Source organism: Mytilus trossulus, chromosome 14 (assembly GCF_036588685.1).
Source record: "Mytilus trossulus isolate FHL-02 chromosome 14, PNRI_Mtr1.1.1.hap1, whole genome shotgun sequence".
In the NCBI taxonomy this organism is placed as follows: domain Eukaryota; kingdom Metazoa; phylum Mollusca; class Bivalvia; order Mytilida; family Mytilidae; genus Mytilus; species Mytilus trossulus.
The window spans coordinates 17827393-17840953 of record NC_086386.1 but is presented as its reverse complement, the minus strand read 5'-3'; the positions used below and the strand labels follow the sequence as shown (position 1 = coordinate 17840953).

At 32.6% G+C, this 13561-nt stretch overlaps 1 protein-coding gene across 1 annotated transcript in view; it reads right to left on the bottom strand.

The window, feature by feature from the left end:
• Positions 1 to 13561, bottom strand: part of LOC134697014 (E3 ubiquitin-protein ligase HERC2-like) — a 104691-nt gene that overhangs the window by 24299 nt on the left and 66831 nt on the right. Inside the window, exons 46-54 of the mRNA XM_063559022.1 lie at positions 13121 to 13229; positions 12407 to 12540; positions 11602 to 11792; positions 10869 to 11066; positions 10352 to 10636; positions 9870 to 9951; positions 9254 to 9397; positions 8860 to 8950; positions 8357 to 8534 (exon numbers count right to left, since the gene is read on the bottom strand). Of these exons, the coding sequence (XP_063415092.1) occupies positions 8357 to 8534; positions 8860 to 8950; positions 9254 to 9397; positions 9870 to 9951; positions 10352 to 10636; positions 10869 to 11066; positions 11602 to 11792; positions 12407 to 12540; positions 13121 to 13229 (1412 nt within the window). The remainder of the gene's footprint in view (positions 1 to 8356; positions 8535 to 8859; positions 8951 to 9253; positions 9398 to 9869; positions 9952 to 10351; positions 10637 to 10868; positions 11067 to 11601; positions 11793 to 12406; positions 12541 to 13120; positions 13230 to 13561) is intronic.

Here is a 13561-nt window from a genome sequence, read left to right as displayed (position 1 = left end):
AAATTGATGGCTACAAATAATTCATATAAATAAGGAGATATGAGGGGTCCTGATCCTGAATTAAAAAAAACGAAATCCTTAAATCTGAAGTTAAATAAAGTAAATCCAGACGTCCCGAAATCAAACAAGAGGCTCTCAAGAGCCTGAATCGCTCACCTTAATTCTTTTGGTTAAATCTCTCTTCAATGATTATTTTGGCTTTTCAATTTATTTAAATGTTCTTTGGATTGTCCTATTATCTTCAAAAGCCAAAAAAAATAATCATTTTCTCCTATGTTCTATTTAAGCCATAGGAGCTATGTTTCTCGACATACAAGGAAATAAAATATAAAATTAATACTAGATACTCTGAAACTCATTTAGCCTAAGTTTGGCTGAAATTGATACAGCAGTTTCAAAGGGGAAGATTTTTTAAAGTAAGTCAACATGATGAACAAATTGTGAAAAAAGTCTTTAAAGGGCAATAACTCCTTAAGGGGTCAATTGACAATTTTGGTCAAATTGTCTTATTTGTAGATCTTACTTTGCTGAACATTATTGCTGTTTACAGTTTATCTCTATCTATAATAATATTCAAGATAATAACCAAAAACAGCAAAATTTATTTAAAATTACCAATTCAGGGGCAGCAACCCAACAACGGGTTGTCTGATTCATCTGAAAATTTCAGGGCAGATAGAAATTGACCTGATAAACAAAATAAATGTCAGATTTGCTCTAAATGCTTTGGTTTTTGAGTTATAAGCCAAAAACTGCATTTGACCCCTATGTTCTATTTTTAGCAATGGCGACCATGTTTATTGATAGATCAAAACTTCGGATACAATTTACAAACTAGATACCCCAAGGAACATTCAGTCACAGTTTGGAAGTATTTGGCCGAGTAGTTTCAGAGGAGAAGATTTTTGTAAAAGATTACTAAGATTTACGGAAAATGGTTAAAAATTGACTATAATGGGCAATAACTCCTAAAGGGGTCAATTTGACCATTTCTGTCATATTGACTTATTTGTAGATCTTACTTTGCTGAACATTATTGCTGTTTACAGTTTATCTCTATCTATAATAATATTCAAGATAATAACCAAAAACAGCAAAATTTCCTTAAAAATTACCAATTCAGGGGCAGCAACCCAACAACGGGTTGTCTGATTCATCTGAAAATTTCAGGGCAGATAGATCTTGACCTGATAAACAATATTACCCCATTTCAGATTTGCTCTAAATGCTTTGGTTTTTGAGTTATAAGCCAAAAACTGCATTTGACCCCTATGTTCTATTTTTAGCAATGGCAACCATGTTTGTTGATAGATCAAAACTTCGGATACAATTTACAAACTAGATACCCTAAGGAACATTCAGTTACAGTTTGGAAGTATTTGGCCCAGTAATTTCAGAGGAGAAGATTTTTGTAAAAGATTACTAAGATTTACAAAAAATGGTTAAAAATTGACTATAAAGGGCAATAACTCCTAAAGGGGTCAACTGACTATTTCCGTCATGTTGACTTATTTGTAAATCTTACTTTGCTGAACATTATTGCTGTTTACAGTTTATCTCTATCTATAATAATATTCAAGATAATAACCAAAAACATCAAAATTTCCTTAAAATTACCAATTCAGGGGCAGCAACCCAACAACGGGTTGTCTGATTCATCTGAAAATTTCAGGGCAGATAGATCTTGACCTGATAAACATTATTACCCAATTTCAGATTTGCTCTAAATGCTTTGGTTTTCGAGTTATAAGCCAAAAACTGCATTTGACCCCTATGTTCTATTTTCAGCAATGGCGACCATGTTTATTGATAGATCAAAACTTCGGATACAATTTACAAACTAGAAACCCCAAGGAACATTCAGTCACAGTTTGGAAGTATTTGGCCGAGTAGTTTCAGAGGAGAAGATTTTTGTAAAAGATTACTAAGATTTACGGAAAATGGTTAAAAATTGACTATAATGGGCAATAACTCCTAAAGGGGTCAATTGACCATTTCCGTCATGTTGACTTATTTGTAGATCTTACTTTGCTGAACATTATTGCTGTTTACAGTTTATCTCTAGCTATAATAATATTCAAGATAATAACCAAAAACAGCAAAATTTCCTTAAAAATTACCAATTCAGGGGCAGCAACCCAACAACGGGTTGTCTGATTCATCTGAAAATTTCAGGGCAGATAGATCTTGACCTGATAAACAATATTACCCCATTTCAGATTTGCTCTAAATGCTTTGGTTTTTGAGTTATAAGCCAAAAACTGCATTTGACCCCTATGTTCTATTTTTAGCAATGGCGACCATGTTTGTTGATAGATCAAAACTTCGGATACAATTTACAAACTAGATACCCTAAGGAACATTCAGTTACAGTTTGGAAGTATTTGGCCCAGTAGTTTCAGAGGAGAAGATTTTTGTAAAAGATTACTAAGATTTACAAAAAATGGTTAAAAATTGACTATAAAGGGCAATAACTCCTAAAGGGGTCAACTGACTATTTCCGTCATGTTGACTTATTTGTAAATCTTACTTTGCTGAACATTATTGCTGTTTACAGTTTATCTCTATCTATAATAATATTCAAGATAATAACCAAAAACAGCAAAATTTCCTTAAAATTACCAATTCAGGGGCAGCAACCCAACAACAGGTTGTCTGATTCATCTGAAAATTTCAGGGCAGATAGAAATTGACCTGATAAACCAAATAAATGTCAGATTTGCTCTAAATGCTTTGGTTTTTGAGTTATGAGCCAAAAACTGCATTTGACCCCTATGTTCTATTTTTAGCAATGGCGACCATGTTTATTGATAGATCAAAACTTCGGATACAATTTACAAACTAGATACCCCAAGGAACATTCAGTCACAGTTTGGAAGTATTTGGCCGAGTAGTTTCAGAGGAGAAGATTTTTGTAAAAGATTACTAAGATTTACGGAAAATGGTTAAAAATTGACTATAATGGGCAATAACTCCTAAAGGGGTCAATTTGACCATTTCTGTCATATTGACTTATTTGTAGATCTTACTTTGCTGAACATTATTGCTGTTTACAGTTTATCTCTATCTATAATAATATTCAAGATAATAACCAAAAACAGCAAAATTTCCTTAAAAATTACCAATTCAGGGGCAGCAACCCAACAACGGGTTGTCTGATTCATCTGAAAATTTCAGGGCAGATAGATCTTGACCTGATAAACAATATTACCCCATTTCAGATTTGCTCTAAATGCTTTGGTTTTTGAGTTATAAGCCAAAAACTGCATTTGACCCCTATGTTCTATTTTTAGCAATGGCAACCATGTTTGTTGATAGATCAAAACTTCGGATACAATTTACAAACTAGATACCCTAAGGAACATTCAGTTACAGTTTGGAAGTATTTGGCCCAGTAATTTCAGAGGAGAAGATTTTTGTAAAAGATTACTAAGATTTACAAAAAATGGTTAAAAATTGACTATAAAGGGCAATAACTCCTAAAGGGGTCAACTGACTATTTCCGTCATGTTGACTTATTTGTAAATCTTACTTTGCTGAACATTATTGCTGTTTACAGTTTATCTCTATCTATAATAATATTCAAGATAATAACCAAAAACATCAAAATTTCCTTAAAATTACCAATTCAGGGGCAGCAACCCAACAACGGGTTGTCTGATTCATCTGAAAATTTCAGGGCAGATAGATCTTGACCTGATAAACATTATTACCCCATTTCAGATTTGCTCTAAATGCTTTGGTTTTCGAGTTATAAGCCAATAACTGCATTTGACCCCTATGTTCTATTTTCAGCAATGGCGACCATGTTTATTGATAGATCAAAACTTCGGATACAATTTACAAACTAGATACCCCAAGGAACATTCAGTCACAGTTTGGAAGTATTTGGCCGAGTAGTTTCAGAGGAGAAGATTTTTGTAAAAGATTACTAAGATTTACGGAAAATGGTTAAAAATTGACTATAATGGGCAATAACTCCTAAAGGGGTCAATTGACCATTTCCGTCATGTTGACTTATTTGTAGATCTTACTTTGCTGAACATTATTGCTGTTTACAGTTTATCTCTAGCTATAATAATATTCAAGATAATAACCAAAAACAGCAAAATTTCCTTAAAAATTACCAATTCAGGGGCAGCAACCCAACAACGGGTTGTCTGATTCATCTGAAAATTTCAGGGCAGATAGATCTTGACCTGATAAACAATATTACCCCATTTCAGATTTGCTCTAAATGCTTTGGTTTTTGAGTTATAAGCCAAAAACTGCATTTGACCCCTATGTTCTATTTTTAGCAATGGCGACCATGTTTGTTGATAGATCAAAACTTCGGATACAATTTACAAACTAGATACCCTAAGGAACATTCAGTTACAGTTTGGAAGTATTTGGCCGAGTAGTTTCAGAGGAGAAGATTTTTGTAAAAGATTACTAAGATTTACAAAAAATGGTTAAAAATTGACTATAAAGGGCAATAACTCCTAAAGGGGTCAACTGACTATTTCCGTCATGTTGACTTATTTGTAAATCTTACTTTGCTGAACATTATTGCTGTTTACAGTTTATCTCTATCTATAATAATATTCAAGATAATAACCAAAAACAGCAAAATTTCCTTAAAATTACCAATTCAGGGGCAGCAACCCAACAACAGGTTGTCTGATTCATCTGAAAATTTCAGGGCAGATAGAAATTGACCTGATAAACAAAATAAATGTCAGATTTGCTCTAAATGCTTTGGTTTTTGAGTTATGAGCCAAAAACTGCATTTGACCCCTATGTTCTATTTTTAGCAATGGCAACCATGTTTGTTGATAGATCAAAACTTCGGATACAATTTACAAACTAGATACCCTAAGGAACATTCAGTTACAGTTTGGAAGTATTTGGCCCAGTAGTTTCAGAGGAGAAGATTTTTGTAAAAGATTACTAAGATTTACAAAAAATGGTTAAAAATTGACTATAAAGGGCAATAACTCCTAAAGGGGTCAACTGACTATTTCCGTCATGTTGACTTATTTGTAAATCTTACTTTGCTGAACATTATTGCTGTTTACAGTTTATCTCTATCTATAATAATATTCAAGATAATAACCAAAAACATCAAAATTTCCTTAAAATTACCAATTCAGGGGCAGCAACCCAACAACGGGTTGTCTGATTCATCTGAAAATTTCAGGGCAGATAGAAATTGACCTGATAAACAATATTACCCCATTTCAGATTTGCTCTAAATGCTTTGGTTTTCGAGTTATAAGCCAAAAACTGCATTTGACCCCTATGTTCTATTTTTAGCAATGGCGACCATGTTTATTGATAGATCAAAAGTTCGGATACAATTTACAAACTAGATACCCCAAGGAACATCCAGTCACAGTTTGGAAGTATTTGGCCCAGTAGTTTCAGAGGAGAAGATTTTTGTAAAAGATTACTAAGATTTACGGAAAATGGTTAAAAATTGACTATAATGGGCAATAACTCCTAAAGGGGTCAATTGACCATTTCCGTCATATTGACTTATTTGTAGATCTTACTTTGCTGAACATTATTGCTGTTTACAGTTTATCTCTAGCTATAATAATATTCAAGATAATAACCAAAAACAGCAAAATTTCCTTAAAAATTACCAATTCAGGGGCAGCAACCCAACAACGGGTTGTCTGATTCATCTGAAAATTTCAGGGCAGATAGATCTTGACCTGATAAACAATATTACCCCATTTCAGATTTGCTCTAAATGCTTTGGTTTTTGAGTTATAAGCCAAAAACTGCATTTGACCCCTATGTTCTATTTTTAGCAATGGCGACCATGTTTATTGATAGATCAAAAGTTCGGATACAATTTACAAGCTAGATACCCCAAGGAACATTCAGTCACAGTTTGGAAGTATTTGGCCCAGTAGTTTCAGAGGAGAAGATTTTTGTAAAAGATTACTAAGATTTACAAAAAATGGTTAAAAATTGACTATAAAGGGCAATAACTCCTAAAGGGGTCAACTGACTATTTCCGTCATGTTGACTTATTTGTAAATCTTACTTTGCTGAACATTATTGCTGTTTACAGTTTATCTCTATCTATAATAATATTCAAGATAATAACCAAAAACATCAAAATTTCCTTAAAATTACCAATTCAGGGGCAGCAACCCAACAACGGGTTGTCTGATTCATCTGAAAATTTCAGGGCAGATAGAAATTGACCTGATAAACAATATTACCCCATTTCAGATTTGCTCTAAATGCTTTGGTTTTCGAGTTATAAGCCAAAAACTGCATTTGACCCCTATGTTCTATTTTTAGCAATGGCGACCATGTTTATTGATAGATCAAAAGTTCGGATACAATTTACAAACTAGATACCCCAAGGAACATCCAGTCACAGTTTGGAAGTATTTGGCCCAGTAGTTTCAGAGGAGAAGATTTTTGTAAAAGATTACTAAGATTTACGGAAAATGGTTAAAAATTGACTATAATGGGCAATAACTCCTAAAGGGGTCAATTGACCATTTCCGTCATATTGACTTATTTGTAGATCTTACTTTGCTGAACATTATTGCTGTTTACAGTTTATCTCTAGCTATAATAATATTCAAGATAATAACCAAAAACAGCAAAATTTCCTTAAAAATTACCAATTCAGGGGCAGCAACCCAACAACGGGTTGTCTGATTCATCTGAAAATTTCAGGGCAGATAGATCTTGACCTGATAAACAATATTACCCCATTTCAGATTTGCTCTAAATGCTTTGGTTTTTGAGTTATAAGCCAAAAACTGCATTTGACCCCTATGTTCTATTTTTAGCAATGGCGACCATGTTTATTGATAGATCAAAAGTTCGGATACAATTTACAAGCTAGATACCCCAAGGAACATTCAGTCACAGTTTGGAAGTATTTGGCCCAGTAGTTTCAGAGGAGAAGATTTTTGTAAAAGATTACTAAGATTTACGGAAAATGGTTAAAAATTGACTATAATGGGCAATAACTCCTAAAGGGGTCAATTGACCATTTCCGTCATATTGACTTATTTGTAGATCTTACTTTGCTGAACATTATTGCTGTTTACAGTTTATCTCTATCTATAATAATATTCAAGATAATAACCAAAAACAGCAAAATTTCCTTAAAAATTACCAATTCAGGGGCAGCAACCCAACAACGGGTTGTCTGATTCATCTGAAAATTTCAGGGCAGATAGATCTTGACCTGATAAACAATATTACCCCATTTCAGATTTGCTCTAAATGCTTTGGTTTTTGAGTTGTAAGCCAAAAACTGCATTTGACCCCTATGTTCTATTTTTAGCAATGGCGACCATGTTTATTGTCAAAACTTCGGATACAATTTACAAACTAGATACCCCAAGGAACATTCAGTTACAGTTTGGAAGTATTTGGCCTAGTAGTTTCAGAGGAGAAGATTTTTGTAAAAGATTACTAAGATTTACAAAAAATGGTTAAAAATTGACTATAATGGGCAATAACTCCTAAAGGGGTCAACTGACATTTCCGTCATGTTGACTTATTTGTAGATCTTACTTTGCTGAACATTATTGCTGTTTACAGTTTATCTCTATCAATAATAATATTCAAGATAATAACCAAAAACAGCAAAATTTCCTTAAAATTACCAATTCAGGGGCAGCAACCAAATAACGGGTTGTCTGATTCATCTGAAAATTTCAGGGCAGATAGATCTTGACCTGATAAACATTATTACCCCATTTCAGATTTGCTCTAAATGCTTTGGTTTTTGAGTTATAAGCCAAAAACTGCATTTGACCCCTATGTTCTTTTTTTAGCAATGGCGACCATGTTTGTTGATAGATCAAAACTTCGGATACAATTTATAAACTAGATATCCTAAGGACCATTCAGTTAAATTTTGGAAGTATTTGGCCCAGTAGTTTCAGAGGAGAAGATTCTTGAAATAGTTTACGACGACAGACGACGACGGACGACGACGGATGCCAAGTGATGGCATAAGCTCACTTGGCCCTTCGGGCCAGGTGAGCTAAAAAAGGATTCCCTGATCTCGAAAAGATCAATTCCAAAATTCCAAGCTTAAAAACACCCAATCCCAGAGTCCCGATAAAGGTCCTATCCCCCCTCAGATATGGTTAGATTGTCAATGATACTACTACCCAACAATATCCAAATGAAGCAAATAAAGGCCACTAAAGGTCAACTCATGACCTTCAATAATGAGATAAATCAATACCATACTGCAATTTTAAGCTTGGAGATTGATTCTAACCAGAAATTTAAATTTAATAATATAATTAAACTAAATCAAAACAAAATCTATGAGTATCTTATCTTGTCTTTTCTATCTGTGGAAACATTACCATACCTGTTTTGGTTTAAGCTGTGTTGTGTTGTCTCCATGTCCTAATCGACCATATTCACCTAGCCCCCATGTGTATAGATCCCCATTAGATGTAATAGCAGCACTGTGAGAACTTCCACAGGCTATGTCTCTCACTCTCTTTGACTTCAGTGCTTCAATCAGTCTGGGTTTGTCACAATTCCTATAAAATGTTATAACTAAATTGAACATGTATATTTTTAGAATTTCACCAATAAACTTAATTCTTTTTGATTCAATATGTTTTCTAAGATACTAAACATTTTAAAATATCAGTGACACATACAGCATTAATTGAAATAATTCAAAATGAAAATGTCCAAATCCTATCCGCATTATTTTCCAAAAGAAACAGTCATCAATATTTTTATTATAAATTTTATTTTACTAAAAATATTTCGCATGAACCAATACCAAACTAAGTGTGCTTAAAACAGCAATATATTTTTTCATCTTTTTCTTTCTAAAGAAGATATATATTTGTTTACCATCTACTAAAGTGACCTAATTTTCCATCATCTCCTTCTCCCCAGGAGAAAACTTTGCCATCTGTAGTCAAAGCTAGACAGTGTCTTCCTCCTAAAATAACAATATTCCATTGTTAATACTGAGTATATAATGTATGCATTTAGTTTTGAATCTAGAAAGGCAGGTACACTACAATGATATACAGATTGTAACATGATAATATAACAAACAATTATGATTTATGGGAAGTTCCTTCATTTGTACAGTCCAAAGTACAGTACACTATCCAGTATAGGGAATTCACAGTGATAATTACATTACTAAGACTTGTCTTATGAGCATGGGTAACATCTTAGACATATCTAATGAAAAACAGTAAAATGGTTAACCTTTAAAGGCTAATATCAATTATACCTGAATGAACTGCTACTTTCTTGATGACATATTGACTGAGTGACGTTACGAGTTTGGGAACAGAAACTGTGCCTGTACTAATTCCTAAACCAAGTCTCCCATTGGTGGCCTCTCCACAGGCATATACTTTACCATCCTGAGTAACTAAAATAAAATACATCATTATTAGTCCCTGTACTGTACCATATCATATTACCCATAGATATCCAACAACAGGAATATCCCTGTCCAAGGTAAAGAAGTGGTAAATAAAAAATATCAAATCTTCAATTACTTTGGACCTATGGCTCTAGCTCGTCTAATGTCGAATTTGAAGATATGAATAGATAAAATAATCGCCTATACCATTTCTATTTTAATAGATCACACCAACAATATGACTAAAATATTAAGAAATTACTTTCATACTAATTAATCAGTGTCAGTGTCTCTTTTCGTTGATTGTCCACATGCATTAGATTTAGATTTTAAGTTTCATTATCCATCTTTGAATTTATTCCATGGTAATTCAGAACAAAGTCTATTATAAAACCTGCTAATTGTTGAAGAACATGTGATTGCCATTGATGGTGTTCTTTGTTTTTCTTAAATTTAATTTTAATGTAAATTTACTTACCACAAAACAAACTTTTGGATCCCCCAGCTATCTGTACACATTTCAAAGTTGACAGCGAATCATTTAAAGATGGTAGTTTTATCTGAAAAAGATCATAAAATATATAGCCGATAAAATATGTATTCAAGATCTATTATTGAACTTAAAAATATATTGTTTTAAACAATATCATTTTTTTTGGTTTTTTTTTAAATAGTGGTTTAATTTGACATCCAAATAGAATTCAAAGCAAATAAACTGTTAACCTGTTTATAGGCCAATTTGACACAGCCTGTCTTACAAATAATAATTTAAGTATATCATATAGTTCAAAGCCTTTAGAATCTTCTATCTGATACTATCATAATTTACTCATTTAACTCTTAGTTTAAAATCTTATAACTTTGAGCCTTTGGGGATCCACATATATTCCTTATCATTTGATTAATAAAATATATAAGGCCTACACAATTTTCATAATCATTATCATTAAAATCCTTTACCTTTGAGCCTTTTGGACCTCCTAACTGATCTTTATCATTTAGTCCCCAGACAAACACATGAGTCTGTATTTCCTTTCCAGCCCCTATCTTAGACTTTTTCTTCGTTCCTGTGTGCGTAGTTTTCTCCTCTTCATCATCCTCTCTGTCGGAGGCTAGGAATGAGAAGTTAGCGGCAGTGTCATCCTCGTCTGTTTTCAACCGTCCAATGATAGACATACCATGGATTTTACAGTCTATACCACTACTACGACACTGTTTGATCTGGAGCTCTATAAATCTTAGGTACTGTTTAAAAGAAACATTGTACTGATAAGCTTATCATATATATCCTAAAAATTAGTAAAGATATTTAACAATTTTTTGTGGATCAAATGCTATTCCCTTAACAGAATGTAAAAAAGTATTCCATTCCAACCAGATGTTTATGAATACAATTTTTTTTTAACCGTGCATGAAAATGATAATTATATACATTTTCCAGTTTTAATCACTGCTTTCTAATTACACATTTGCTTACCTCATTCATATCTAAGAGTAATGTGATGAGTGTTTCTGATGATGAAATGTTGACTGTACGTATCTCCTTCATGCTACTGAGAGTCTCTCCTCCATAGATCACCACCACCGAGGGCATGTAACTAGAATCAGTGGGCTCTACCCTCATATAAAGTCTGTGAATTAATATATCAGGAAGCATCTCCATTCTTATCCAGTGCTGAAACAAAATAAAACAATCTGATCAAAATTTAATGAAATACAAATACATTTCTTTTCCATAATCTTTTGCATACCAAAAACCTTACAATCTTTTTTTAATACATGTGTCCATAACATATACATAATGCATACATGCAAGAAATAATCAATCAATCATACTTTCCATATTTTGAAAATACATTGATACATACTTTAGTTCCTGGCTAAATATTAAATCATTTGTGACCAAAAAATGGATATTTAAGGAGAAAAGAATTTCAAACATTTCAATGCAAAACACATGAGTTATCAGGTTCTTTATAATAATGTAAAAGTTTCTGAAATAGAATAACAAGATTTTTTTTAGTCTTGTCTGTAAAATAAGGCATCTATTGGTCTTAATGGTTGCTGTCTTACTGATGTATACTCGCATCACTTTTTATTTATATATTTTGTTGTTGTCAGTTAACTAACTACTTCTAAAGAGCATTGCAAATGTCTAAGACATTGGGATTCTGATACAGAAGAAAATCCAGATCTATTTTTTTCTGTACCTTTCCTTGTGTCCCACAACTCTGCCAATGTCCACCATTACCATCTACCAGTCTGTGAGCCTGATTTTCTCTGGACGACACAGTCATATTCTTAACACATGTATGCCAATCATCTATCATAGCACCACTTGCTATATAAGGTAGCTTTTTCTTCTGTTTACCTGGCTTTCCAACAGGTACTGGCTCACTTTCTACAAATTTGAAAGGAAATTCTCAATACTTTTCACATTATTCATATAAATGAATATATTATCTTTCAAATTAAACTTGACATCACATCTAAATGCAGTAAAAATTTGAAAAAAAAATATAAATAAACTAGATTTAGAATTCAGGACATTGATGTTTTAAATACAAGCGGCTAATAACAAAGCCATCATAAAATTTAATCGCAAATTCTATCTTCTTGAAGAGATGAACATTTGAAGAAGACAATTTTGACTGTATGGAGATGTTAGTAGAAAACAAATTCTTCATTTCAGCAAGCAATTTATGAGGTGTTTTCGTGGAAATCTAGAGCATTTACATTGTTGAATCGTACTCACAACAACCTCATGTTATCACTAGTAATTTGTGAAGTTTGTACCGATTATCAGGTTGTCTGCATGTTGATATTGTAAAATATCAGTTGGGTCAAACTTATCAACGTCAACTCAAATATTTTATGTCGCTGATATGTCCATGTCATAGTTATTAAGACTGAGTCAACGTATTTGATGTCAAAAAGCTGTGATATGCAATTATATTAAGAGCTGAGCAGAGTGATATTGACAGTGGGACGATCGATAAGTGAAATTTATCTTACCTGGTTCACCTATCCTGTTAAATGGATGTCTGTGTTTCTTACTCCTAAAACAATTCTCACAGAAATCATAGTCTTCACACACTCTACACTTATATCTATTACCAACAATAGGGAAGACATCACATCCGTCACAACTTAAAATAGAAGCATTAAACATAAAGGTAAAAGAAATTATGGGAATTACCACAATAAAATCTTTAGACTTTCAGAATTTTTAAAAGAAATGCATATCAGAATTTAAAACCTGCTATTAAGGTGGTACTCAACACTTTCACTCAAATTAATTTGGCTCATTTAATTTTCATAAAATTTTGACAAAGTATTTACTTTGACCCTTTAACAAAAATATAAAAATTTTGAAAATTTTGAACCAACCATTTTATCAGAAAAATTACACTGGTTATATAGCAGTTTGACAAACACTAATTTTGATCATTGAGAAGCTTAATATTCCCTTTACAACATTTACCTGATTTTACAGAGTTATCTCCCTGTAGTGTAATTGCATGAATAATAGAATTTTATAAAAATTTGAATATGTATTGTTGAAATTTTACGTCCACCCCTGGTTTTAGTACCTATGATGAATATAGTGCAGATTAAAAAAGCCTGTTTGGTGTTCAAAATTAAAGCCTGGTATTTATAATGATAAATTATTTTTATATTTTTTATTATAAAAAAAACCTTCATTTATTGTATAAATTATATATTTACCCCACCCCAGGGTGAGTACTTGGTACTATCTCCATCTCCTCTATAATACCAGTCCAATGAGCTTGCTGAGGGAAGTCTACCGTTACATCTCGACCATTAGGGTTGATAGCTGTAGAAAATAAATTAGAATTTTGTTCAAATAACTTGCATGTATTCTTATTTTTATTTATCACTCTAGCACATTGCATTTACTGTAACAAAATTAAATCTATGTTTTAAGAACAGGTCTGTTTTTAATAAATGTTCACATATTCACAACAGACAGCTAGATTATATTGGTTCATTGCTTGCCTTTTGTTTTTCTATAGAAGCTTTACCCATAAAGACATCCATTTTTAATTTTAGTTTCTTGTGTACAATTTGGAGTTTAGTATGGCGTTCATTATCACTGAACTAGTATATATTTGTTTAGGGGCCAGCTGAAGGACGCTTCTGGGTGCG